Below are 27,519 nucleotides of genomic sequence, written 5' to 3' on the forward strand. Positions count from 1 at the left end.
TCTTTCAGTGTCCACTGGTGTGTCTGAGGGTGTCTCCCCAGACCCGTCTTTTATCCCCACTGACGGGGTATCAGCCATCCATCAACTCAATATGTCCATCAAACCAGGCCACTCCTGCTGACTCCTCAGGAATGTTAATGAGCAAAGAAACGTCCTTGTAGCGAAAGGTAAATAATCAGTGAAGAGCCATAATACATAAATCAACAGTCTCTCTCTCTCCCTCTCCCTCTCCCTCTGCCTCTCCCTCTCCCTCCCTCCTGTAGCAGATGCCTCTACCTCTGTTCTTCATCTCTCTCTCATTAGCAGCATAGTTCCCAAGGGAGGGGGGGTTAACTCTGGGCCCCCATTTCCATCAGGTCTGTTCAGCACTCATAAAAAACATATATTGAATAGATTAAAATCGTGAAAAAACAAATAATATATTTTTAAAAAGTAAGGTGGTGTTCACTGGTTCAATGTCTGTTTAGGAATCGGATGGCAGAGGGGAAGAAGCTGTTCCTGAATTGCTGAGTGTGTGCCTTCAGGCTTCTGTACCTCCTACCTGATGGTAACAGTGAGAAAAGGGCATGCCCTGGGTGCTGGAGGTCCTTAATAATGGATGCTGCCTTTCTGAGACACCACTCCTTGAAGATATCCTGGGTACTTTGTAGGCTAGTGCCCAAAATGGAGCTGACTAAATTTACAGCCCTTTGCAGCTTCTTTCAGTCCTGTGCAGTAGCCCCTCCAATACCAGACAGTGATGCAGCCTGTCAGAATGCTTTTGGGCTTTGTGATATGTTTAATAATTTCATTATAAGAGTGTAACGCCCTGGGAAAGGTTTCACTGTTAATGTAATGGTCTTTCTGTAGAAGCAGTGACTGGGTTATGGTTAGAGATAATGTGGGCTTTGGAATGTGAACCGTCTAATGAGAGGAAGGTGTTTTCGTGCTTGGTGCCTGAGACCGAGGCAATCTGGGTCTTTCATTCGGTGGAAGATGGGGAGAGAAGATGCCAGAACAGAGAGAGGTCGTGGACACCAGAAAGGAGTGGACTTGGAGCGGGGCCGGGAGTCGACCAATCCCGGGGAAATCGAAGGAGGATCGACGGAGGAGAAACCGTGAGCTCCAACTCGTGTACATTAGACTGTTTCATTAAAATGGGCCCTTTTCTTTTTGTTTTACTTTACTAACTAAATTAAGAATTATAAAGCTAAATTGTTTAATTGCGTATGGTGTACTGTCTATTATTTCGTGGTACTGATTTGTAACAGGGTGTCACATCACACAGCATGCACACAAACAGGAGGATTTGCACCTCAATCTCATACATCTGGTGGGGCCGGAGATTCTCTTCCCTAAACTTACACAGCCGACAGAACCTGAGGATTTCACGAGTATGATTTAAGAAGGTTACAGCTGATTAAAACAGCAAGGGGGAAGCTAGAGACAGCAGGACTATAGAGATGGCTTGATCAGTTGACCTGAAAAATGATAAATGTAGTTTTATTCAGAGAAATAAGAGGTAATGCATTTTGACAAGTGCATAGGGCTGGGTGCAAGGGCAAGCAGGTAATGTTAGAACTCCATATATCACCAGTTAGCTCATGGCTTGAGAACCACATCACAGAAAAGATTATTGAAGTGGGAATTTACAGTATGAGGATACTGCCAGCACTGGAAAATTGTGGTTAAAAGAAAAGATTGTTGATGGGTTTTCTCTGGATCAGAGGAGGCTGAGAGAAGATTTAGTTGCAAGGCTGAGGGAGAGGCCTGTTTACCTTAGCAGAGGAGGCTAAAGCTGAGGATGTAGATTTATGGTAATCAGTGCAAGGATTAGAAGGGTGCTGAGGATATTTATTTTCAGCTAGCAGGCAGTGGAGATCTGGAGCTCTGCCTGAAAGGGTGTTGGAGGCCAAAGCCCTCATCACATTTAAAAAGTGCTTGGATACATACCTGACTTGGCAGAGCTGGAACTTGCAGAATGGTAGGATTTGGCTGCGCAATGACATAATGGCATCTTGTGTCATAATTTCTATGATTGAGTGATTTTTAAAAGTAATGAAGGAGTTCCAGAATATATAGAAATTGTTTCTTCCAAACTGTTCCCCGTACATTGCACATAAGCAGACACATGCTGATGCAGACACTTAACTTAGCAAAACCAGATGCCACGTTGATTTCTTTTACTTCTCCACGTCACTGTGAAAGGGTGAGATGCAGAGCTGATGCCATGTCATAGCTATGGCATTGTGTAACCCTAAACTCTGTTTTTTAAGGTCCTATCTTTTTATCTTGAATGTTTTTTCTCCATCGGCAGTGCTCTTTAATGTTTCATGTTGTCTCCAATCTGGTTCCAGGAGCTAACATCCTGCGAGATTCTGCAGGAAATGTAAAGCTGGGTGACTTTGGAGCAAGCAAACGACTGCAGACAATATGCATGTCAGGGACAGGGATTCGCTCAGTCACTGGGACACCGTACTGGATGAGCCCAGAGGTTATCAGTGGTGAAGGCTATGGAAGGAAAGCTGATGTGTGGTAAGTAGATGTGGACTTATCATTTGTCACTGCTATACAGCAGAAACATTATTAATCTAAGAAGTGGCCAGGACCAGATGGACTACACCCCAGGGTTCTGAAAGAGGTGGCTGAAGAGATTGTGGAGGCACGAGTAATGATCTTTCAAGAATCACCAGATTCAGGAATGGTTTTGGAGGTTTGGAAAATTGCAAATATCACTCCACTCTTTAAGAAGGGAGGAAATTATAGGCCAATTAGCCTGACTTCAGTGGTAAGGAAGATGTTGGAATCCTTTATTAAGGGTGAAATTTCACAGTACTTGGAGGTGCACGATAAAAAGGCCAAAGTCAACATGGTTTCCTCAAGGGGAAATCTTACTTGACTAATCTGTTGGGAATTCTTTGAGGAAATAACAGGCAGGATAGACAAAGGGGAGTCAGTGGATGTTTATTTGGATTTTCAGAAGGCTTTTGACAAGGTGCCGCGCATGAGGCTGCTAAACAAGATAAGAGCCCATGATATTGCAGGAAAGATTGGCTGAAAGCAAAGAGTAGGAATAAAGGGAGACATTTCTGGTTGGCTGCTGGTGACTCGTGTTCTGCAGGGGATGGTATTGGGACCACTTTTTACATTATATGTCAGTGGTTTGGCTGACAGAATTGTTGGCTTTGTGGCCAAGTTTGCAGATAGGTGGTGGGGCAGGTAGTTTTGAGGAAGTAGAGGTGCTACAGAAGGACTTAGACAGATTAGGAGAATGGGCAAAGCAGTGGCAGATATGTCAGGAAGTGTATGGTCATGCACTTTGGTAGAAGGAATAAAGGTATTGTCTATTGCCTAAACAGGGAGAACATTCAAAGATCAGAGACGCAAAGGGACCTGAGAGTCCTCGTGCAGGTTTCTCTGAAGGTTAACTTGCAGGTTGAGTCAGTGGTGAGGAAGATAAATGCAATGTTCGTGTTCATTTTGAGAGGACTGGTGTTCCATGGTAGTGTAGCGGTTACTGCGATGCTGTTACAGCTCAGGGCATTCCAACAACCTCTGTAAGCAAGTTTGTACATTCCTTCCCATGTGCATGTGTGCTTCTTCCAGGTACTCTGGTTTCCTCCCACAGTCCAATTACATACTGACTTGCTGGTTAATTGGTGATCGTAAATTGTCCCGTGATTACGCTAGGATTAAATCAGTGTGTTGCTGGGTGGCGTGGCTTGGCTCAAAGGATCAGGAAGGCCTGTTCTGTGCTGTATTCTGCATGAAGATGTGTGACCAATGGTGTGCCTCAGAGATCTGTTCTGGGACCCCTACTCTTCATGATTTTTATAAATGACTTGGATGAAGAAGTGGAGGGATGGGTTAGTAAATATGCTGATGACACAAAGGTTGGGGGTCTTGTGGATAAGTGTGGAGGGCTGTCAGAGGTTACAGTGGGACATTGATAGGATGCAAAACTGGGCTGAGAAGTGGCAGATAGAGTTCAACCCAGATAAGTGTGAGGTGGTTCATTTTGGTAGGTCAAATAGGATGGCAGAATATAGTACTAATGGTAAGACTCTTGGCAATGTCGAGGATCAGAGATATCTTGGGGTCAGAGTCCATAGGACACTCAAAGCTGCTGCGCAGAGTGACTGTGTGGTTAAGAAGGCATACGGTGTATTGTTCTCCTTCAACCGTGGGATTGGGTTCAAGAGCCGAGAGGTGATGTTAAAGCTACATAGGACCCTGATCAGACCCCACTTGGAGTACTGTGCTCAGTTCTGGTCACCTCACTACAGGAAGGATGTGGAAACTATAGAAAGGGTACAGTGGAGATTTACAAGGATGATGCCTGGATTGGGGAACATGCCTTATGAGAATAGGTTGAGTGAACTCGGCCTTTTCTCCTTGGAGCGGCAGAGGGTGAGAGGTGACCTGATAGAGGTGTATAAGATGATGAGAGGCATTGATTGTGTGGATAGTCAGAGGCTTTTTCCCAGGGCTGAAATGGCTAACATGAGAGGGCACAGTTTTAAGATGCTTGGAAGTAAGTACAGAGATTCAGGAGTAAGTTTTTTTACGCAGACAGTGTTGCGTGCGTGGAATGGGCTGCTGGCAACGGTGGTGGAGGCGGATACGATAGGGTCTTTTAAGAGGCTCCTGGATAGGTCCACAGAGCTTAGAAAAATAGAGGGCTATGGGTAATCTAGGTAATTTCTAAAGTAAGCACATGTTCGGCACAGCATTGTGGGACATAGCATTGGCACAGCCTGTATTGTGCTGTAGGTTTTCTGTTTCTAGGGTCCAGAGGAGATTTACAGGAATGATCCTGGGAATGAAAGGGTTAATGTTTGAGGAGCATTTGGTGGCTTAGGGCCTGTACTCACTGGAGTTTAGAATTGTGGGGGGGAGGGGGGGTCTGATTTCAGAATCAGGTTTAATATGACCAGCACATGTTATGAAGTTTGTTTTATTTTTGACAGCAGTACATTGCAATACATAATAATAGAGTGACAAACGTGAATTACTGTACAGAGGGGAAGAAGTTGTTCCTGAATTGTTGAGTGTGTGCCTTCAGGCTTCTGTACCTCCTTCCTGATGTTAGCAATGAGAAGAGGGCATGTCCTGGGTGGTAGGTTTCATTAAAACCTATCAAATATTCAAAGGGCTCAATAGAGTAGATGTGGAGAGGATGTTTCCTATAGTTGGGGAGTCTAGGACCAGAGAGCACAGCCTCAAAATTGAGGGAAGTCCATTTAGAACAATACCCAACAGGGTCGTGCAATCACAAGACAAGTGACCAAGACAATCACTTACTGTTAGACTGCACACCGACTCCTCCAGCGTGCCTTTGACACAGACAGCAGTGCAAGCCGCACTAAGTCCAGCTACTTCAGTTTCCCTGCCAATAAGCAACTTGCTGATGGGGTAGACCTGCATTACTTTTAAGTTAATTTCCAGCGGGGTGATCTTAAAAAAAGACTATAACACCTTCGGCAGGTTTGATTGCCACTTTTAAGAGAGGTTTGGATGAGAGGGGTATAGAGGCCTATGGTCCAGTTGCAGGTCAGTGGAACTAGGCATCACTGTTTGGTGTGGTTAGATGGCCGAATGGCCTGCTTCTGTGCACTATGACACTAAACCACACACCCCTGCCCCCCGCCCCCAATGGGTTTTTGGTAAGCTGGCAGTTTCCGCATGAGGGAATAAAGTTGCAAGTACCAACTGATGGTCAGGTAATAAGCTGATTCAGCCCTAAATCAGACATGGTAAACCTCAGAGGGCCTCAAAAATAAGGTGCAAGGTCAGCTCAATAGCTGCCACCAAGAAATCCTGGCGAGAAAACTGTGGAAGCTAGACCAGTTATCAAAGGAGATTGCATTTGAATGAAACAATAAATTCAGTACATGAATGTCTTGTTGCTGCACAGTTTCTCAGTTCACAAGGGAAGAATTCACAGTCTCTAACAATTGACGAGTCCAGGGGTTTGTGGAAAATCTGTAGGTATTTACATCATTAACATATGGTACTCCATGGTATTAAAGCAGCACCTAGTGGAGTTTCATGAAATCACAGTCAAATAAGCAGCATGCTGGCTTGGATTCGTAATGCAAAACTCTTCTCTTTAGTCCAAGCAATGAATGTGGTACATAAGATCATTCTAAACATTTTACATGTACAGATAAACATTTGATTTTGTTTAAAGCATATATTATTTCAGTAAAACTTTAAAACCCGAACTACCTCCTCCGCTACCTAAGCCACACACACATTAGTGAGGTATTGTTCATGGGTTGGTTCAACGTCCATTCAAAAATCTGGTGGAAGGGTAGAACTGTTCCTAAAATGTTGAGTGTGTGCCTTCAGGCTCCTGTACCACCTCCTTGATGGTAGCACTGAGAAATGGACATGTCCTGAGTATTGAGGGTGCTTAATGATGGATGCCGTTAAAAAGCATTGCTTTTTGAAGGTGTTCTCGATGCTGGGGACGTTAGTGCCCATTATGGAGCTGGCTGTGTTTGCAACTCTCTACAACTTTTTCCAATCCCGTGCAGTGGCACCTCCATTACCAGACAATGGTGCAACCGTTAGAATGCTCTCCACAGTATATCTGCAGAAATTTGCTAGAGTCTTCTCAAATCTAATGAAATATTGATATTAAGAGATGTTGACACCCTGTAACTTGAAACTGGTCACCCGTTGCACTGCTGATCTCTTGATGAGGATCTGCTTCCCCTTCCTGAAGTCCACTATCAGTTTGTTGCTCTTGCTGGCATTGAGTGCAGGGTTGTTGCTGTGACACTACTCAACTAGCTAATATATTGAGCTCCTGTATACCCTCTCATCACCATCTGAAATTCTGCCAACAGAAGTTGATTTGTGCACTGTTGATTTGAGGTGTACTAGTGTTGATAGAGATATTTTTCATCTGCACTGACTGTGGTCTCCCAATGAGGAACTCAAGGATCCAGATGCAGAGGGATGCCCAGATCTCAGCCCGAAACATCAGTTGTTTATTCCCCTCCATAGATGCTGCCTGACTTGCTGTGAGTTGCTGCAGCATTTTGTGTGTTGTTTGTCTCTTTCCAGGTTCTAGACCCAAATCATTAACTGCTTCTCTTCCGCAGATGCTACCAAGTTAAAGAAGTGTATCTGAATCAATAATGCATTGACTTTGAAGCAGAGCTCTGCATTAAAGTTCAAAGTAAATTTTATTATCAAATTACGTATGTCACCAAATCATTTCTTGCAGGCATTTGCGGTAGAGCAAAGAAGTACAATAGAATCAATAAAAGCTACGCAAAGGCTGACAAATTGTACAAATGCAAAATGAGAAATAACAACAATAAATAAATAATACTGAGAACATGAGCTGTAAGAATCCTTGAAAGTGACTACAAAGGTTGTGTTCAGTGTTGTGAATGAAGATGTCCACACTGGTTCATGAGGGTAATAACTCCTGAACCTGGTGGTATGGGACCTTGACTTCTGTACTTCCTTCCATTTGGTAGCAATGAGAAGAGAGCATGGCTTAGATGGTGGGGGCCCTTGATGGGTGCTGCTTTCTTGTGGCAGCACTCTGTGTAGATGTGCTCAATGGTGGGGAGGCCTTTTCCTGCGGGAAAAAGTGTATTCACCACTTCTTGTAGGCTTTTCTGTTCCTGGGAACTAGTGTTTTCATAGCAGGTTGTGATCCAAACTGTCAGAGTACTTTCCACTGTAGAAGATTCAGAGTTTTCAAAGGTACGTTTACTGTCAGAGAAATGTACGTTTGTATACAATATACATCCTGAAATGCTTTTTCTTCACAGCCATCCACGAAAACAGAGAAGTGCCCTCAAAGAATGAATGAATAGCAGTTAAATGTCAGAACCCCAAAGTCCCACCCCCCCCAGCTCCCCTCCCTCCTGCGCATAAGCGGCAGCAAGCTATGATCCACCCTCCCCGCACTGGCAAATAAAAGCATCGGCACTCGCCACCGAGCACTCAAGCGTGCAGCAAAGCAACAGCAAAGGCACAGACTTGCAGAACCCCAAAGGCTGCTCGTTCATCTGGCATTCGACACACCACAGGCTCTCTCACTCCCGAATGAGGGAGAAAGAGGTGTCTCCATTTCACAACTTTTGCTGAATCTGCGCAAATTTCTAAGAAAGTAGAAGCACTGCCGTGATTTCTTTAAAATAGCATGAACGTGTTGGTCCTCTGATATGATAACATCCAGGAATTTTAAGTTTCTCACCCTCTCCACCTCCACTCCACTAACGAGAACTGGCTATTGTGTTATTACTAAAAGATATCTGGGGAATTGCAATGTTGGCTGTGATTGAGTGCTTGAAATTTTGTCTGGAATCAAATAGCATAATTGATCCCACCTCACTGCATTTTCCCCACAGTCATGCAGCTGTTTTAGTGTGTGTATATATGTGGCATCCTGTTGCAGCTGAATATGGCTATAAAGGGTTTCATACTCTTCCCAGAGTTTTTGAATCTTCTGGCCAATATTAATTCTACATCTACAGTATGTCAATAAAACCAGTCCTCTGCTAATTTATTAAATTTCCTTTTGTGTGACTTTGCTGTGCCTAAATAAGCTATTATTTCTTTGTTTTACAACTATAATTGCAATAACACTACAGTAAAGCTCTTTAGAGCAGCTGGAGAATGTAAATACCACATGTCGCTGGCTCGGTAAAGCAGGCAAAGTAATCAAAGACCCTACCGGCCCCAAACATTCTCCCTTCTCCCTCCTCCCATCGGGCAGAAGCTGCAAAAGTCTAAAAGCATGTTCCAACAGGCTCACGAGCAACTTCATTACCACTGTTATTAGACTATTGAATGGTCCCTGGTAAAATCAGATGGACTCTTGACCTCATAATCTACCTCATTGTGGCTTTGCACCTGATTGCTGACCTACACTGCACTTTCTCTGTAACTGTAGCACTTTATTCTGCATTCTGTTATTGTTTTCCCTTGCACTACCTTAATGCACTGATGTGTGGATGGCATGCAAAGCACACTACATGTGACAATAATAAACCAATTTAAATGGTATGAAAAAGCAAAAATATAATTTCCCACTCTGCAAAACCAGATATCCGGAACTCTGATTAGATGGCTGGTATTAAAATGAATCAAATATTTTGGATAATGGGCTATATGCTGCATTGTATCCATGGCATTGCAGTCTTGCATGTTACAGTTCATTACCAGGAAGCTCCTGGCTTTTAGTTAAATCAGAGATCAATTGTGATGTTATATGTACTCAGTACATACTTGTGAAACACTTTATCCAGACATTATATTTATCTGGATAATCAAAACATGTACTAAGGATTTCATATTGCATAACTCTCATTTTCTAAATGTGCTACAATAATCTGAAGTGATACTGGACACAGTAATCCAGCTCATTCTGATTTCAATGTAAAGCAGATGTTTGCTGTTCTTTCTCGCATGTGGAACTTTGAACTTTTCTTGGCTTTTTTGCGCAAGACAATGACATGTCCATGATTTGGTCTGGGGAATGAGGGAGGCTACCACTGAATGGTGTATGCAAGATTGGTAAAAGCCTGCCTGGTATGGCCCTCATTATACAAAGCCTACAGAATCTGGAACGGCAGCAAAAGAGCATCCTATGCACAAGTGCCAGTGTAATCTGTGTAATTTCACAAAGTAGTTCATCTATATATTTGATTAACTTGTTTTGCTGTTGTTCTATGTGCAATACCGTGGTGGATTGGTAGATATCGCAAATGGAAATTTGGATCTGGCAACCAGTCAAGAATGCAAGAATGCCTATTTATAGGGTGGAATTTTCTCACTTCACAGACTATGATCTTGGAACACGATAAAGGGAAAATGGATGTGTGGCGGCGAAGTGGATGCAATGCCAAATGCATTTGTTATTCCAAATAATTTTTAACATGGTGTTTTTACTCCATTGTTAGGAAGAATTTTTCATGATGGCGAGTAGTCCTGATGAAGGCTCTTGGCCCGAAATGTCTGCTGTTAATTCCTCTCTTTAGACGCTGCCTAACCTGCCGAGTTCCTCCAGTATTTTGTGTGTGTTACTCTGAAGTTCCAGCATCTGCAGAATCTCTTCTGTAGAGAATAATAGCCAGTGTTCCTGGTTATCAGATAAGTTCCTGTCCTTCTGAAACTAACAGTTTTGCACTATGTGTTACAGCTTGACAGTTGAATGCAGGTCTAACTATTTTGTAAAAATGCCCAGTTGGCCATTAGCAACCTTATTCAGACTGACAGTTCACCTCATATAATGCCTATTTTGTATGTAATAGCTACTTTTGGAACACTGCAACGGGTGAAAATCAAAAGCTGCATGTACTGGAACTCTGAAATAATCTGAGTTAATGTTTCATGTTAAAGACCGTCAGAACCAGGAAAAAGAAAGCAGGTTAGTTTTAAATTGCAGAAAGGGTAGGGCCGGGTTCGATAGGAAGAACAACCTCGTTTTCTTTTGGACACATGACACATGAGGATTTGATATCAAATTCAATCATTTTGGGTCGCTCATTCTGTCTTTATATCAGAACTGCCTGCTTCTGTTGTAGGTTGTCCTTTGTCTCTGTTAATCTGCTTTTTCTCTCTCTACTAATGTTCTCAAATCTGGTGGCCCATTTCCTTTATCTCTGACCTGCATTTCACAGTTTCAACATGGCCTTTGTTTTCTGTCTTGCCCTCATCAAGCTGTCAAACAAATCAATTCATCAGCAGCTTAACACCACGGCAACTCTAGATATTCCCTTTGTCCTCTCCATCCCACCCTTAGCTCATCTGTAGTTCAAAACTAACCCAGACACTTTCCCAGTTCTGACAAAGATCTTGCACCTGAACTGAACTTTGTTTCTCTTTCCATAGATGCAGCACGACATATTGAGTGTTTCCAACAATTCATCCTTTATTTAGGATTGGTGGTTAATTGGTTGGAAGTACAGATGTAAGGTAAAAGTGTGAGCATCAGATTAAACAAAATCTTTGGAAAGAGCCTATTTTGGTCAACAAAAATGACTGCAGATGCTGGAATCTGGAGCAATATAAAAAGTGCTGGAGACGTTGGGTCAGGTAGCATCTATGGAACAAAATGGGCACTCATAGTTTTGGGTCGAGACCCTGCATTTGGGCTGAAAAGACGGGGGCTATCTATAGATGAATGGTCCCAACCTGAAATGTTGACCGTCCAATTTAAAAATGCAAGCAGGAGGAAATCTGCAGATGCTGGAAATTCAAGCTACACACAAAAAATGCTGGTGAACGCAACAGATCTAGATGCTGCCTGGCCTACAGCATTCACCAGCATTTTTTGTATGTTGACTGTCCATTTCCCTCTGTACATGCTGCCTGACCCAAGAACATTCCTGGTCAGCATCCTTTCATTATAACTGGGGAAAAATGTAGATAATTCTACATAATAAATTATGTAGATAATTTAAAATGTGATGAAATATCACTGATCTGAAATGTTGACTGTGTAGTTTCTCCAGTGAACTCCCTAACCAGGGTCTATTTTCACAATATTTTTTTATTTTCTTCCTTGAGTTGTCACTGGCTTCCCTGTGAACTTTTTGGGATTCTGGCTTTGCTACAGTCTGCCTTTGTGTCTGTCTCTCTCTCTAGGAGCCTGGGATGTACAGTGGTGGAGATGCTTACAGAAAAACCTCCCTGGGCAGAGTATGAAGCGATGGCTGCCATTTTCAAAATTGCCACTCAACCGACAAATCCCCAGCTGCCTCCTCACATCTCAGATCACTGCAAGGACTTCCTGAAGAAAATATTTGTGGATGCCAAACAAAGGCCATCAGCAGAGGAGCTGTTCAGAAACCCATTTGTGCAGATCGCTCACTAACTGAGTCTGGAACTAGGATGCTTTGTTCAAACAGAACCTGTCTTTTCATTATTAAGCGCTGCACTCTCAGTAACTCTGATCTTAATGAGAGTGCCTGTGCCCATGGTAATCTCTTAGTCCTGTGGGTATAATGTGACTGAGAAGAGAAGCTGGACCTGCAGGGTTCTTGATGCATCTATGAACACCAGTGTTCCAAAGAATCACCTCTCAACACTTGTTTCACTGGAGGAAGGTTGGTTAGGGTGTCACATTTGGATGGAGCATTGGAGCAGTTCAATTAAACTTTGTGGTATTACATGGAGCTAGAGAATATAGCTGTCTTACTAAGTATGCTAGATCCTTGTACATAGTGGAAGTTACCCAGCTTGTCCAAGCAATATATTGAACTCTTACAAATGCCTTTTCAAGTCTCCGTCCACCAGTCTCCAGCTAGAGTTCTTCATTATAGACAGAGCTTTCTACCAGGAACTGTAGGTATTCTAGTTGTACTCTGGCTACAGAAATTCCACCTATTTCTGTCAAAATCATGCTTCTAAAGGAGGTGATATATTCTTTGTGTTTGTGTATGATAGTTGTATGTGTGAGTCTTACATGCACATACATACACACAGATACACACGATACATAAGTGCACATGCATGTACATACACATATATATATATACCAAAGTCTGATTTATTTTTTTCTATTTTGCCCAACCTTGAATGTCCTTGATTTGATGAGATTTGGATCAAGTTAAACCATACTGTGGTTACTAACCGTCGAATAGCTGGCTGGCGCCTAAAGAATTCAACAGTTGTCGAATCCATTGTGCTTTAACGCTGTATTCAGTCTCCATGCTGTGGGTGAGAGGGGCAGTTCATTTATTGCACATGGTAAAGGTGCTAATTCTCCACAAACTGAAAGAAATGGATTTACTCCCCGATTTTCACCCCGTGCCTTCAGGTTATTCTGTTTCTTTTTTGAAAGAGAAATTGTAATTTCTTACTTTTTGATCTGCCAGTGAATCGTACAGTTCAACAAAGTAATGACACTGAAATTAATTTTAGAACTTGAGACTGTTAATGACTCCATGCAACAATGGAGCAGTAACCTCACTGAGTGTTGCCTTTTCTGTAACAGAATTACAACATTGCTAACAGGACTTAGTGATTTCTCTGGTACAGTATCTGCAATTAGTGATGGGCAATTTGACAGTGCAATCAGTGTTGCAGTTTTATATTGAGGATTCCCACAGTGTCCCTAAACACAATTGTTAAGAAATCATGCAGACAATGATCTCCTAATCCTAAATATGCTTGTGATCTTCTTCTGTTTTGAAGAAGTGATTGCCCTATATCATTATTCTTAGCCAAGGTTGTTACAGTCCTAAAAGTACATTGAAGATGGTACTTGCAGCCCTTATACAATAGTATTAAATAGTGATCAGTGACACTTTCATGTTTTGAATACCCAGGTGGTCTGGATTTGAAGCCATTGATAGCCTCACTACAAATACCAATCTTTGTCCAGTTAAGAAATGAGTTGCTTTAAGCTGAATGTCACCAGAGGACAGAAGAGATGATTGCTCATTTGAGTTTTAGACTTTCTCCATTTAGTGTGTTAATTATGACATGTAACAAACATCACCCTAGCTGAGACTGGCAGCCTTTTGTCAATTGAGACACATCTGGATGACCAATTTGCAGACCACCAACATTATTTCCACAATAGCCATTCCAAGCTCCCTGTCATCTGTTTATGTCCCCCCACTCCTTCTTGGTTCCATCTGCTCTTCAACTGTTCCCCTAGTTGTTCCCATTATCACTTATCAGGTTCCAACACAAGTAGCCCTCGTGTCCCTGCTTCTCCCCTTCCAGCCTCTCTCCATCTGCACCTTTATCCTGCCATTCACCTTCCTGACACATTCTTCTTCCCCACCCCACCCTTTCCTTCCACTTTTCATTCATCTATTTCTTCCAGCTCCATCCCTTCCCCTCCCTTCCAGGCTCCATCTTCCCATGATCCTTCACCCCTCCTCAATCCACCAATCAATTGCTGCCCCTCTCCTTCTCTCTTCTCTCCATCGGCCATATCCCCTCTTCACCCTTGGTCCTGATGCAGTCTCGACTAGAAACATCACTAATTTCTTCCCATTCCTACAGATTTTTTGCGATTCATTGAGTTCTTCTGGCAACTTTTTTTGTGGAACCTTTCAAACCACGATCTATCTGCACACTACAGTTTTTGTTTTTAGCAAATGGATGTTTGTCAGAACTCTATTTGTGGTGTGATCTCAACTGTGGCCAGACTTTAAGGGACCCTTGTAGCAGCTGAACAGCCAGGCTTGAGGAAATTCCTTGCACACAATGTTGATTTAACTTTATTGCTTAAAAGAAGTGTCTCAGATCTGATTATTTTGTTTCTTGAAAATAACTGATCCCAAGATCTCCACTGGTCAACGTTTGTTCTGTAATCTCCATTTAATCATAAAACTTAATGCAGTACGTCATCAGTTGCTCATGTTTAAAAATTGCATTTGAAGTTTTGCAATGATTTCAGAGATGGATGGCAATTCTTCAAACCAGTTCTTTGAACTCCATTACCCACCCCCCCCATAAAGTATCTACTTCTCCAATGTCGGTGACTGTTCAGTCCCAAATATTCTCATCATGATTGTACCAGAGATGTTGCCCATCACTAGAACCAGTTTTAAAATTGAGTTATAGAACAAATGGACAGAGAACTCTCTCCCATTTTCTGAATAAGGAGGCTATCAACTGCTATCAGCTCTGTGAAGATGCACTTTCTTGAATGTATTTTGTACTGAACTTATTTTTTAACTTTCTCTTTGCTGATGTAATTTATGCCTCTTATACTTTTATTTTATTTTTTATTTATGAGATGCTATTTGTTTTTATATATGTATATATGTCTATATATACATATATATGACTCAAAACTTGCATAAATCTGATGCAAATATGGTGCCTTTAAGAAAAAAGCAGCTGGTTTTGCAGATATTGGTGGGAGACTTTTTAAGTATGTTCTGTGCAGCCCAGCATATTTGGGAAGTAATTTTCACCAACTTGGGAAAGAAGCTGAGAGTGATAACAGCACAGGTTTCTGCAATCTTGTACAGATACAGGTTGCGTATTAACTTTGCTTGTCAGTGCAACAAGCATGTTATAAAAATTAAAATTATTATGCCATAGGAATTATGAGAATAGAAATTTGAAAACTAATAATTAAGAGTATCCTTTCACTCTTTGTTTTTGGAAGCCCATCCAACAGCAGATCACTGTAAGATGATAGGCGGACTTTCATGTTATAGTTGATACCAGAACGAACAGCTTTCCTTGTCCACTTCATCATGAAACTAGCTCAATCCAGTGGTTTGACTCTAGTGATCTCTCTTGTCAATGTGGCTGATCTCTCTATGGCCTGTTCCCAGTATTAACACTTTACTAACTATCCCACATCCACACTGTATAATTCTTATTCTATTAAAAACATCCTCTCAACTTCAGAAACTCCCTCGAGACCTATCCAAGGACATCTTTGACTATCTCAGAAACATTCAAAAGTTTTTGGGTTCACCTGAATATTAAATCTATTTCTCTTTTCACAGATACTGCCTGATCTGCTGAGTTTTTCTTGCATCTTCTGTTTTCAGTTCAGATTTCCAGTATCTTGATTCTGTGGCAAAAGTTTTTGGGTTTAAGTTCAACTCCAAAGAACTGAGCAAACTAAAGCAGGGTGGAACAGCAAGAAGTGTTGCATGATTTGAGACACTAGCTTGTGGATAAGATGTTAAAAGTGTTTTCTTACATGCGTATAAAAGATTTTCAGAGCATTACTTCAGAGAAGTGTAAGAAATTAGCCATAGTTTCAGGTGAAGATTCCCTACCTACATCCTCTGCTCATTATCACATTGATATGTATGCGAGTTTGCTGTACACAAATTAACCACTCCATATTAGAGCAGTTTCTGCTTATCAGAAGCTGAAGCAGAGCAAAGAACTGGACAGGGAAAGATGCCCATTCATTCTCATTAAACTGAAGTCTTTTTGCTTTTCTCATATCTATTTGTTCCACCTCTATTCCCCATGCAATAAACTGAAATGTCTTGTGACATTTAAGACACCCAATTTAGAGTAGTAATAATTAAGTACTGAAGAAGCAGGAAGACAGTAGCTCAATCTTTCTTACAAGTTTCTTCCTGTACTTTCCTGTAGAACAGCAAAAGCCATCACTTCCAAGCTCTCATCTATTTTTCAAAGTTTTGGAAGGTTGAGTACTGTTTTTTTTATATAAACCCCTGTAATGCTCGATAGTTGTTGGCAGGAAAGAGGAACAATTTATTCCTGGCATTTAGCAGCCCACACCCTGGTCTGTACAGAACTTCTGCATAAAGTCTTCAGCCACATTGGCATGGCAGGGAGCTCTCTGTCAAACTCAAAGAAGCACGAAAGGCTTGCGGTGCAGAGCCACTCTATTGTTTATAAAATAATGCCACATCATTTTACATATTTTAATAAGTGGAACTACATTTATACAGTTTAATTTTTTTCCAGATGTCTATTTTTCAGGATACTTGAATGTTTTCATTGAAAATAGAGACAGCCAAGGTTGGTCTACTTTCCTTTAACCTTTTGGCACCATTTTCTCTCTGGCATAACTGTTCTGAAGTGTCTGTTTTAAGTGAGACATTAATTCAGCTGTCCAAGTTTTCTTCAGTTGGATTGTCTAAGCTGCCTTTGAGAGAACGTGCCAAACTGCAGGCTCACCTGCTCTCATACTGTAACCTTTGAACCCTCACAAACACTTCAAGTCCAGAAACTGCGTATACGTTTGGAGTATTCATCAGACACATGTAGTGATTTTTAAAATTTATTTCAGAGGCGACAGGAACTGGAGGTCATTTTTGGGACTGCCTTAGCCCAACAGGTCACAGACAGAGGAAATATTGTGAACATATTGCTCTGCAGACCAGCATGGGTACATTTTGTTGTTGGGGTACCTAGAGGTTTGTGTAATGTGTTTTACAGCCCCAAGCCTATGGCAACCAGAGACTTAAATATAAGGCTCACAAAAGCAGGTGTCAGGCGACTATAACCATTTGAATCAATATGTAGTCATTTAATTCTGTGCTTCAATTGGTATTGGACATTTGCCAGGCCTGAGAAGAGAATCTTTTGAGCCACTGATGAAGTTTCTCTGGATGGTGTGACGCAGCACTGGGGCGTTGAATTTGGAGATCTAGTGTGCACAAATCCCCTCAGTTTTATACCAGTGGGAATTGTCTGAGCAGAAGCAAGGCATTTCTGTATGAATTTTGGGGTGGCAAGTTGGGCAATCAATACATTAAGCTGCATACTTGGCTGGGCAGAGACCTGCAGAATTTTGGACGAGAGGCATCAAAACAGCACTTGCAGCTTCTGGCGAAGCAAATTGTTGTCCTCTGGATAAGTTGAAATATTCACTTTGCAAAGTAAAATAACAATAATATATAGTAAGCTGCAAATGTGTGAAGAAATCATGTGCCTTCAAAGGCCTGTTTCTGACTAAATGTGTGAATTTCTCAGTGTATATTTTAATACCAAAAGTGCCGTTTAGAAGAGCCAACAGCAGATGGTGCTACTGTCGGTGCTCAAATATATATTCACAAAGCCAAAGACTTGCATAGATAAGCCTGAACTGTAGTTTGAATCCTTTCCTGACTTCATCCCCGCCCTGTCCACTAAACATCTACAGGTAGGTTAGCCACTGGAGAATGTTAAGAGCCATTCTCCCATTTTCTCCTATGGAAAAAGAATGTCTGTACCTGGAGAAGTTTGTTTCAATGCGACTGCAAATCCTTAACATGAGTGTGAATCAATATCTGAAGCTGAAGCATTTAAACACAACACCTGGATGTACTTTCTCATCAGACTATTTGTAACAAGTAGTTGGGAGAAAGAGACACAGACACTCCTCAAAATCTGCCACAGTTTTGGTAGGGTGCAGTGACCCTGCAAAATACAAATTTCTGAAGTGTTAGACATAGGGATACACGATTCAGCAAACTCGTGTGCTTTTGCTGCATTCCAGAATCAGAAAATTAAGTTCTGTGTCATACAATAGCACCCATTGGGGAAAATTACCCTATTCAAACTGCTTGCACTCTTGGTCACAGAAATGAAGAAATTAACACTGTTAAATATCTATTTAATACTATTCACAAAAGTTTTTTTTAAATTAGTATTGTTTGTCAGAAAGAGAACCTTTGCATATTGACAACTCCCAGGCTGGAGAAGGATTGCAATAGTTTGACACTTTGGTGTATATAATTATAAATTTTGTTTTGCAGAATATATGCTTGTACAGTTCTATATATTTGTACAATGAAGTGCCACAATGCAGTTTTTCACTGCAGCTTTGACAGACGAGTCTCTCATTCTCCTAACAGCTGATGGAATCAATATGGTCATTTGGACTTTAGTCCAGATTTTCATTTATTTGGCAGGGGTCCACTCCATTGAGATGGATAGATCATCTTTTCATTTCCTATCCATTACGATGGTTTGCGTGTTTGTTTTCCACTGTTTGATTGGCAAGCACAAACTAAAACTTTTAAAAGAAATTATTTGGATTTTTTTTTAACAGAAAACCAAGCAATAACAGTAGTAATGCTGAAATTATCAGCCTACTGCAGTGTATCATTCTACCTCAGCTTTTATCCACCCACTATGACCAACATAACCTTGTCATTCAACGTGAGATGAGCTGGAAAGACCAGAGTTATCTGCTAACCCAGACATGCAGCCAATATAGTTCAATCTGAAATAATGATCTGGTTGTCCATCTACACAGTAGACATCACTGTAGCTATGGACTTTCTGGGTTATGTGCAAGAACATTTCCCCATTCCATCTTTAATCCCCACACTTGGCCTTCCATCATACTGTGAGAGTGCTGGTCAGTAACGTCCACTTCCTAATGAAGTAATGAGCACTGAGTCAGGCAAGTTTCAAGACAAATCTCATACAGAAGTTCAATGATGGAAGGAAAAGAAATGTATCCCATAACTGGATTCAAATTACTAATTTAAGATTGGACTCAACTTGTACAATGAGTGCATGGTTGCAACAAGAATAGGCAGGGGTGATCAGGACCAATTTGTGACTATGCAGTGATTGAAACGGACTTTTGCAAGGCACTCTTGGATTTCAATACCTTTTTGAACTCTACCCATTTCAAGCTAACAGTGAAAATTGGGGGAAGAGAGGTTTGCAGCAAATTTGCAGAGAATCTTCAATATCACCCTGTGGAAAGCATGATGCCACTGGTGCATCAGCAGAAGTCTTAATCTCTGTAGGTATGCACTTTGTAGAAGGGAGCTTGGCCTCGTGCTGGTCTCATTGAGTGTGCATCTCCCCTTTTGTACTATTCCTGCAGAGTGAACTGCAAACCAAGAGATTTCAAATTCTGTCTGCCCATTCCATTGCTAAAAGGAATAGTTATTGCAATTGCAGCTAGCCAAAAAAAAAGAGGAACAACTTCACAGACTCACCAATATCTTAAACCCAAATACAGGATCATTAAGATTAAAATTAAACAAATGCTGGAAATGAAAAGCTTTTTTAAAAAAAACATGCAAAATACCAGACCTGTGCAAAAGTTGACCAAAATCTTAAGGGTCTCTGTAGAGATAAGGGTCCCCACTCTATGATGATACCAACATGATATTTTTTATTCTTCAATGCCAAAACACCACAAACCACTAACACTGATAATATAATTGCAACAGATCAGTAAATTATCATCCAAAGATGAGGAGGTGAGTTGTCCTCTTGGGGAATGTCTTGTTCTGAAGTATTTGGTGTATTTTGTAAGTGTGACCCACATTACAGCAAATGTATGTTTGATACCTTTTCATAAAAAATGCTTTCTGCATACTAATATCTGCACTACATACACTAATGCAGTTTATTTGGATAAGCTCCTACATTCAGCATTTAAAATGATGTATAAATTGAACAGTATTCTGTATTGGTGTAATATAGTTTTTAATGTTTTATTCCCTAATTGCAGTATTTTATACATTTGTTTATTGATGCTTGTATGTAGCATTATATATGTTTTTAAACATTTTACAAATAGAAAAAATGATATCCAGCTGTTACTGTTGTTTGCCTTGTTATTCCCATTTTAGTTTCTGCATTTTAATGCCTTGCACAGTGTTACTTGGGATTGATTATTGCCACTATCCTCCTTTTCCTTGACCTTCAACTGCCTCCAAGTTTTCAGCTAGATCCTGACTCACTGCAGAGTACCATTCAGGGATCAAGGAGTAATGATGAAATTGTATGAGGAAGCTGGTTTGGTGAGGACCATTTATCAATTAGAGTTAAGGTAGAAAGAGGCATGTAACCACACAGGCTTCTTGATTACCTCTATCCGGCCCTTCTATAGAACTGATACAGTTTTGGGGCCACTTCGCTGAGCACCTTTGTCTGTTGTAACTGCCAGGATCTCCTGGTGGCAAATCATTTCAATTTGGTTTCCTATTCCCACACTGACATGTCACAATGAGGTCAAATGCAGGTTGGAGGAGCAAGAAGGCAACAAAACAGGCCGTAAGGAGAGTGAAGATTAAACCGGAAATTAGGCTAGCCAAAAATATCAGAGGATATCAAAAGATTTTTCAGATGTATAAAGAATAAAAGAGTGGCGAGAGTAGATAACAGACCACTGCGAGATGACAATGGAGAAGTAGTAATGGGAGGCAAAAGTAGCAGATGAACTTACGTATTCGTCATCACTGTGAAAGACTCCAGTATTCCAGGAATTTGAGTGTCCGGGGCAGAAATGAGTGTGGTTGCTAATACTAAGGCGAAGGTACTTGGGTAGCTGAAAGGTTTGAAGATAGACAAGTCACTGGGCCAATGGACTGCAACCCAGGACTCTGAAAAATGTAACTAAAGAGATTGTGGAGGCATTAGTTGCAATCTTGCAAGAATCACTAGATTTTGGAAAGGACCTGGAGGACTGGAAAACTGTAAATGTCACTCCACTCTTTAAGAAAGGAAATTATAGGCTAGTTAGCCTAACTTCATTAGCTGGGAAGACGTTGGAGTCTTTTATTAAGATGAAGCTCCAGTGCACTTGGAAGGCACACAATAAAGTAGGCTGTAGTCAGCATGGTTTCCTTCAAGAGAAGTCTTGCCTGACAAATCTGTTGGAATTCTTTGAAGAAATAACAAGCAGGTTAGACAAAGGAGAATCAGTGGATGTTGTGTGCTTGGATTTTCAGAAGGCCTTTGACAAGAGGTTGCTTAACAAGATAAGAGCCTGTGGTATTACAGGAAAGATACTAGCACGGATAGAAGATTGGCTGATTGGCAGGGGCAGAGCGTGAGAATAAAAGGGGCCTCTTCTGGTTAACTGGTGTTCTGCAGGGATCAGCATTGGGACTGCTTCTTTTCACGTTGTCAACAATTTGGATGACAGAATAGATGGTTTTGTGGCAAGTTTGCAGACAATGCAGATAGGTGGAGAGGCAGGTAGTGCTAAGGAAGCAGGGAGTCTGCAGAATGACTTAGACTGATAGGAGAATGGGAAAAGTGGCAGATGGAATACAGTGCATGGATGTGTATGATCACTTCAGTAGGAATAAAGGCATCAACTATTTTCTAAACATGGAGAAAATTAAAAAATCAGAGGTGCAAAGGGACTTGGGAATCTGCAGGATTCTCTGAAGGTTAACTTGCAGGTTGAGTCTGTGGTGAGGAAGGCAAATGCAATGTTAGCATTCATTTCAAGAGGACTAGAATATAAAAGCAAGGATGTAATGCTGAGGCTTTATAAGCACACACTTGGAGTATTGAGAGCAGTTTTGGACCCCTTAGCTTGGAGAAGATCCAGAGGAGATTCACAAGAACTATTCCCGTTATGAAAGGGTTAATGCACGAGGAGCATTTGATTGCTCTGGGCCTGTTCTCACTGCAGTTTAGAAAAATGAGGGGGGATCTTATTGAAACCTATCGAATATTGAAAGGCCTAGATAGAGTGAGTGTGGAGAGAGAGGATGTTTTTGATAATGAGTAAGTCTTGGAGCAGAGGGCACAGCCTCAATAGATGAATATCCATTTAGTACAGAAATGACATGGAATTTCTTTAGCCAAAGGATGGTGAATCTATGGAATTCATTGCTATAGATGTCTATGGAGGCTAAGCCTTTGGGTATATTTAAAGTGGAAGTTGATAGATTCTTGATTAGGGCATCAAAGGTTACCGGGAGAAGGCTTGAGAATGAGGTTGAGAGAGATAATCAATCAGCTATGATGGAATGGCAGAGCAGACTTACAAATTTCTAAACAAATATTTTTCTATTGAATGCTGACATGTTGCATATGCTTTCCCCTCTGCACTCTTCCAGTTAACTTCTACTTAGCAAACTCTTCAGCCTTTGCTTATGGCATGAGATCTGGCAGCGCCAATCAAAATAAATTTCTTGTATTCAAAATTTAGTTGTATATCTTAAAATCTGATTTGCTTTTAAAGCAACAGTTGCTTTAATTCTCACTTTAATATTTTTTATTTCCTGAAGAGAGGCTGAATTCTATGTGGTGGTCTGATGCGAATAGAGTTTTATACCTCAAGCTGGTAATCACTGAAGTTTCAATGATTGCTCAGATTATTCTCACTTCTGAAGCGCACTAACCAATAATTGACTAAACTTTTCTATAATTTGTGAAGTATTATTTCTGCATTTCTCAAGCCACTGAATAATTTAAAAATTGATATAAATTTCTGTAAGTGTATTGATCATTGAGTGATTTAGAAGCTGTAAAAAAAAAAGAGTTCTCTTCTGATGACTCTATTAAATGTAAGGGGTGGGAGCTGCTTACTAATACATAGGTGGTGGTGTGGGCAATGTAGAGAGCTGTCAAAGGATATAGATCAGTCACAGATATGGATTGTGAAATGGCAGGTGGAATTTAATCCGGGCAAGTGTGAGTGCTACACTCTGGGAGATCAAATGCAAGTGGAAAATATGCAGTTAATGGCATTGAAGTGCAGAGAGTTCTTCTTGAGGTCCAGGTCTGTAGTTTGCTAAATGTGGCCAGAGTGGAGAAGGCGGCATGCGACATGCTGGCCTTCATTAGTTCGGGCATTCAGTTGTAAGAGATAGGAAGTCGTGGTACAGCTACATAGAGTTTTGGTTAGGCCACAGTTGGAGTTTTGTGCAACTCCAATTGTCCCATTAACAGGAAGGTTGTGGAAACTTTGGAAAGGGTACAGAGGAGGTTTACCAGGAGGCTGCCTGGATTAGAGAGCATGAGCCATAATCATAATCTGAATCAGCTGTAATGTCACTGGCATATGTCATGAAATTTGTTTTGCTGCAGCAATACATAAGATGCATGACATCTTGGACAATGTCTCCCATCCACTCCATAATGTACTGGTTAGGCACAGGAGTACATTCAGCCAGAGACTCATTCCACCGAGATGTAACTCTAAGCGTCATAGGAAGTCATTCCTGCCTGTGGCCGTCAAACTTTACAGCTCCTCCCTCGGAGAGTCAGGCACTCTGAGCCAAAAGGCTGGTCCTGGACTTATTTCCACTTGGCATGATTAACTTATTATTACTTAATTATTTATGGTTTTATATTGCTATATTTCTACACTATTCTTGGTTGGTGCAGCTGTAATGAAACCTAATTTCCCTTGGGATCAATAAAGTATGTCTGTCTATCTGTAATAAAATTATAAATGTTATTATTTATAATATTTATAACTTATCACAATCAGAGCAATATGTAAAAAAAAAATGAATTAAATAAGTAATGCAAAAAGAGAGGGGAAAAACAAGGTGGTATATTCATGGGTTCATTGTCCATTCAGAAATCTGATGGTGGAAGGGAAGAAGCCATTCCTGAAACATTGAGTGTGTGTCTTCAGGCTCCTGCACCACCTCCTTGATGGCAGCAATGAGAAGAGGGCATGTCCTGGGTGATTGGGGGAGGGGTCCTTAATGATGGATGCTGCGTTTTTGGGGATTGCCTTTTGAAGGTGTCCTAAATTCTGGGAAGGCTAGTACCCAAGATGGAGCTGACTGAGTTTACAACTTTCTGCAGCTTTTTCCAATCCTGTGCAGTACTCCTTCCATACCAGATAGTGATGCAACTAGTTAGAAAGCTCTGCAGGGTACATCCGTAGACATTTGCGAGTGCCTTTGGTGGCATACCAAATCTTCTCAAACTCCTAATGAAATATAGCTGCTGTCATACAGTCTTTGTAACTGCTTTGGTATGTTGGGCCCAGGACAGATCCTCAGAGATGTTGACACCCAGGAACTTGAAAATGCTCACCCTTTCCAATTCTGATCCCTCTATGAGGACTAGTGTACGTTTCTTTGACTTTCCCTTCCTGAAGTTCATAATCAATTCCTCAGACTTACTGACATTGAGTGCAAGGTTGTTGCTGCAACACCACTCGGCCAGCTGATCTATCTCACTCCTGTACGCCTTCTCGTCACCTTCTGAACAATAGTTGTGTCATTGGCAAATTTGAGCTGTGCCTGGCCTCTCAGTTTTAGGTGAAGAGGAAGTAAAGCAGTGAGCTAAGCACACATCCCTGAGGTGCGCCAGTGCTGATTGTCTGGAAGGTGGCAATCTTATTTCTGATCCACACAGACTGTGGTCTCTCAGTCAGGAAGCCAAGGATCCAGTTGCAGAGTGAGGTTTTGAAGCTTGTTGACTAGAAATGAGGGTATGATTGTGTTGAATCCTGATCTGTAGTCAATAGACAGCAGTCTTAATGTAGTTATTACTGGTGTAATAAGGTGGTTGAAGGCAAAGTGGAGACCCAGTGAGATTGCATCTGCTGTAGATGTAGTGATAGGCAAATTGCAGTGGCTCGATGTCCTTGCTGAGACGGGAGTTGATTCTGGCCATGACCAACCTCTCAAAGCACTTCATCACAGTAGATGTGAGTGCAATAAGGAGAGGTTGGACAAACTAGTTTTCTCTGGATTGTCCTTTTAGTTATAGACCATCAGATAAACAGTCAGAATCTTCCCCTCAGAGTAGAAATGTCAATTGGTATAGGACAGATTTAAGGTGAGATGGGGAAAGTTTAAAGGAGATGTGTGGGACTTTTTTTTGCACAGTATCAGTGTCTGGAATGGATTGCCAGGGGTGATGATGGAAACAGATATGATGGAGGATTTTAAAGAGGATTCTAGATATGCACATGAATTTGCAGGAAAGAAAGGATATGGATCGTGTGCAGGCAGAAGAGATTTAGTTTGACATTTTTGGCACAGACATTGAGCTGTATTGTTCTCTATTCTGTAGGGGTGAGAACATGAATAGTGTACATAGGCATTTTTGTGCTCCTGTAAGACTAAGATTTACATATTTATTTGGGATTAAACAATACAACAAATTCTGAATGTTTCAAAGTAGTCAAAAACAGACTGGACAAATGAGATGTTTTTGACAGAAAATTTATACAACTGTAAGAATGAACTATTTAGTCAAAATAGTGGCTTCTATCTTGTGTGGATAGTTGTATCTTCAAGCATTCTCCCTGAGAATTATTATACATCAAAGTACCACATTTAATAGTTACCGTTAATGAGATGGAAGCTCATTGTGAACATCAGAAGCTTTAAAGAAGCCTTTGTTGCTTTTTTCCTGTTGTAATCCCTGGTGTATTGAAATTGCTTACGTTTTTGTAATTTTAAACCCATCAGTTGAAAACTTGGAGGAAAAATAATAATAAATGTGTTGGAAGATTGAGTAAAGAGCCAGTTGATCATTATGTCACACACATCTCAGTCAGAAGACTGATTCGAGGCAGAAATAAATTGAGCTGACTAATGAGTTATCTAAGGACCCTCTTCCTCCTAGATAGATAGATACTTTATTGATCCCAAAGGAAATTACAGGGTCACAGTCACATCACAAGAGCACAGATAAAATTATTAGAAGAGAATTAGAAAGAATACACAATAAGTTACCACAGTCTAACAGGAGGAGGTTCATCACTTCCCCAGCTATAGGTTGACTCATTATAGAGCCTAATAGCTCTGTTCAGCCAAGGTGGCATGCAGAGGGTGAGAAAGAGTGTCCAGAATTGCCTGGATTTAACATAGGGTCCTTTGTTCTATCACAGTCTCTAGTGTGTCCAGTTTGACTCCTATAACAGAGCCAGCCTTTCTAATTTGTTTATTGAGCCTGTTGGTATCATCCATGTTGATTGAAGATTGTACTGGCAACGACAGACTGGTAGAACATGTGAAAGAAAAGCCTGCATACTACAAAGATGTAGAAGTGATTATGGCCCTTCTCTGTGTTGGTGCTCCACTCAGGTCTCTACCAGGTGCACCCCAGGGTACTTGTCAGTCCTCACCATCAGGGAGCAGTGCATCACCATCTCCTTTCTCTTACTAATGTTGAACTACAGATGATTCAGCTTGTAAAAATCCTGCTGCACTGTTCAGAAAGAATTGGCCAATATTTATACCTCAGCTAATACTGTCAAAGTTGTTTGCATGATCACATACTGTTCTTTGAGAAATTCTCCAGTGTATTTCTCAGATCACTATATTTCCAAATGAGGGAATGTGAATGGTTGGAAAGCACCTTGGATTTGTTAGACAGAACCAGGAGGGTTAATGAGAAGGATATGTTTACAGTGATCTACATGAAAGTATGAAGGATTTTGATATGGTTCCACATTGCAGTGGGTCATATGGATAAAGTTCCATAAAGTCAAAGCATTGGATACAAACTTAGCCAGGTGCAGGAAGCAAGGAAGCAAGGATGGGGAATCAATGAACCTCTGAACTCATTAATATTATACATAATGTGTTCTCATAATATACTGTAGACATTTATTGACCCCTCTTTAACTTTAACTCCCTCCACATTGAAAATATCATTGCAGATCAGCAAGTGACCATTCCTTAGGAGGATGAGGTGAGCAGGGAGAATGACAGAATCATTTTAGGCAATGTCTTGTTTTGAAGCATTTGATGTATTTTATAAGTGTGGACCATGGAGTCACAGGGAGATCATGCAAGCTCCACACAAAGAGCACCTGGGGTCAGGATTGTACCTGTGTCGCAGAAGTGATGAGGCAGTGGTACCATCAGGAGTGCTACTGCTCCTTTCATCATGGTTCTGTAACAAGAGGGCCTCTGTATTCTAATGTTTGAGGAATGAGAGGTGACCTTATTGAGATAAGAATCTGCAGGGATAGCTGCAGCAAGAATGGTTCTCATCAAAGATACTTGCTATCCAGGGAAAATCATCTTGCAGCTACTATCAGGCTGCCTGAAATCCCACCCCACCAGGTACAAGAACAGCATCTTCCCTTCAACTGGCATTAGCCTAATCACCACCTCAGCATACCAACACTGACACTTTATGCAAAAGTGGACTTTTTTGTATTCTAAACATGTCCTTTCTTGTACAACTTGTGTATAATTTACGACAGTGCCTCCACTTCCTCAGAATGCTGCAGAGAGTCAACATGTCATTAAAAACCTTGGTGAGCTTCTATAGATGTGTGGTGGAAAGTGTGCTGACTGACTGCATTGCAGCCTGGAATGGGAACACCAATGCCTTTGGTCCTACAAAAGGAAGTGGATTTGGTCCCTCCTAAACGTTGAGCACATCTACATGACACATCCATTATCAGAGATCCCC

General features: G+C 41.1%; 1 protein-coding gene and 1 long non-coding RNA gene across 4 annotated transcripts in view; one reads left to right on the plus strand and one right to left on the minus strand.

Moving 5' to 3' along the window:
* The window catches only part of map3k3 (mitogen-activated protein kinase kinase kinase 3), a 172,678-nt gene extending 160,833 nt beyond the window's left edge, over window positions 1–11,845 (plus strand). For 2 of the 3 annotated variants that reach the window (XM_059955770.1, XM_059955771.1), the window contains 2 exons: window positions 2,337–2,514; window positions 11,602–11,845. In XM_059955770.1, coding sequence (XP_059811753.1) covers window positions 2,337–2,514; window positions 11,602–11,830 — 407 coding nt within the window. In that variant the 3' untranslated portion in view covers window positions 11,831–11,845. The remainder of the gene's footprint in view (window positions 1–2,336; window positions 2,515–11,601) is intronic. The other variant, XM_059955773.1, reaches the window with a different exon arrangement.
* Window positions 7,160–27,519, minus strand: part of LOC132384575 (uncharacterized) — a 52,284-nt gene continuing 31,924 nt past the window's right edge. Inside the window, exon 2 of the long non-coding RNA XR_009508933.1 lies at window positions 7,160–7,803. This is a non-coding gene — a long non-coding RNA (uncharacterized LOC132384575). The remainder of the gene's footprint in view (window positions 7,804–27,519) is intronic.

Source organism: Hypanus sabinus, chromosome X1, assembly GCF_030144855.1.
Source record: "Hypanus sabinus isolate sHypSab1 chromosome X1, sHypSab1.hap1, whole genome shotgun sequence".
NCBI classification, from domain to species: domain Eukaryota; kingdom Metazoa; phylum Chordata; class Chondrichthyes; order Myliobatiformes; family Dasyatidae; genus Hypanus; species Hypanus sabinus.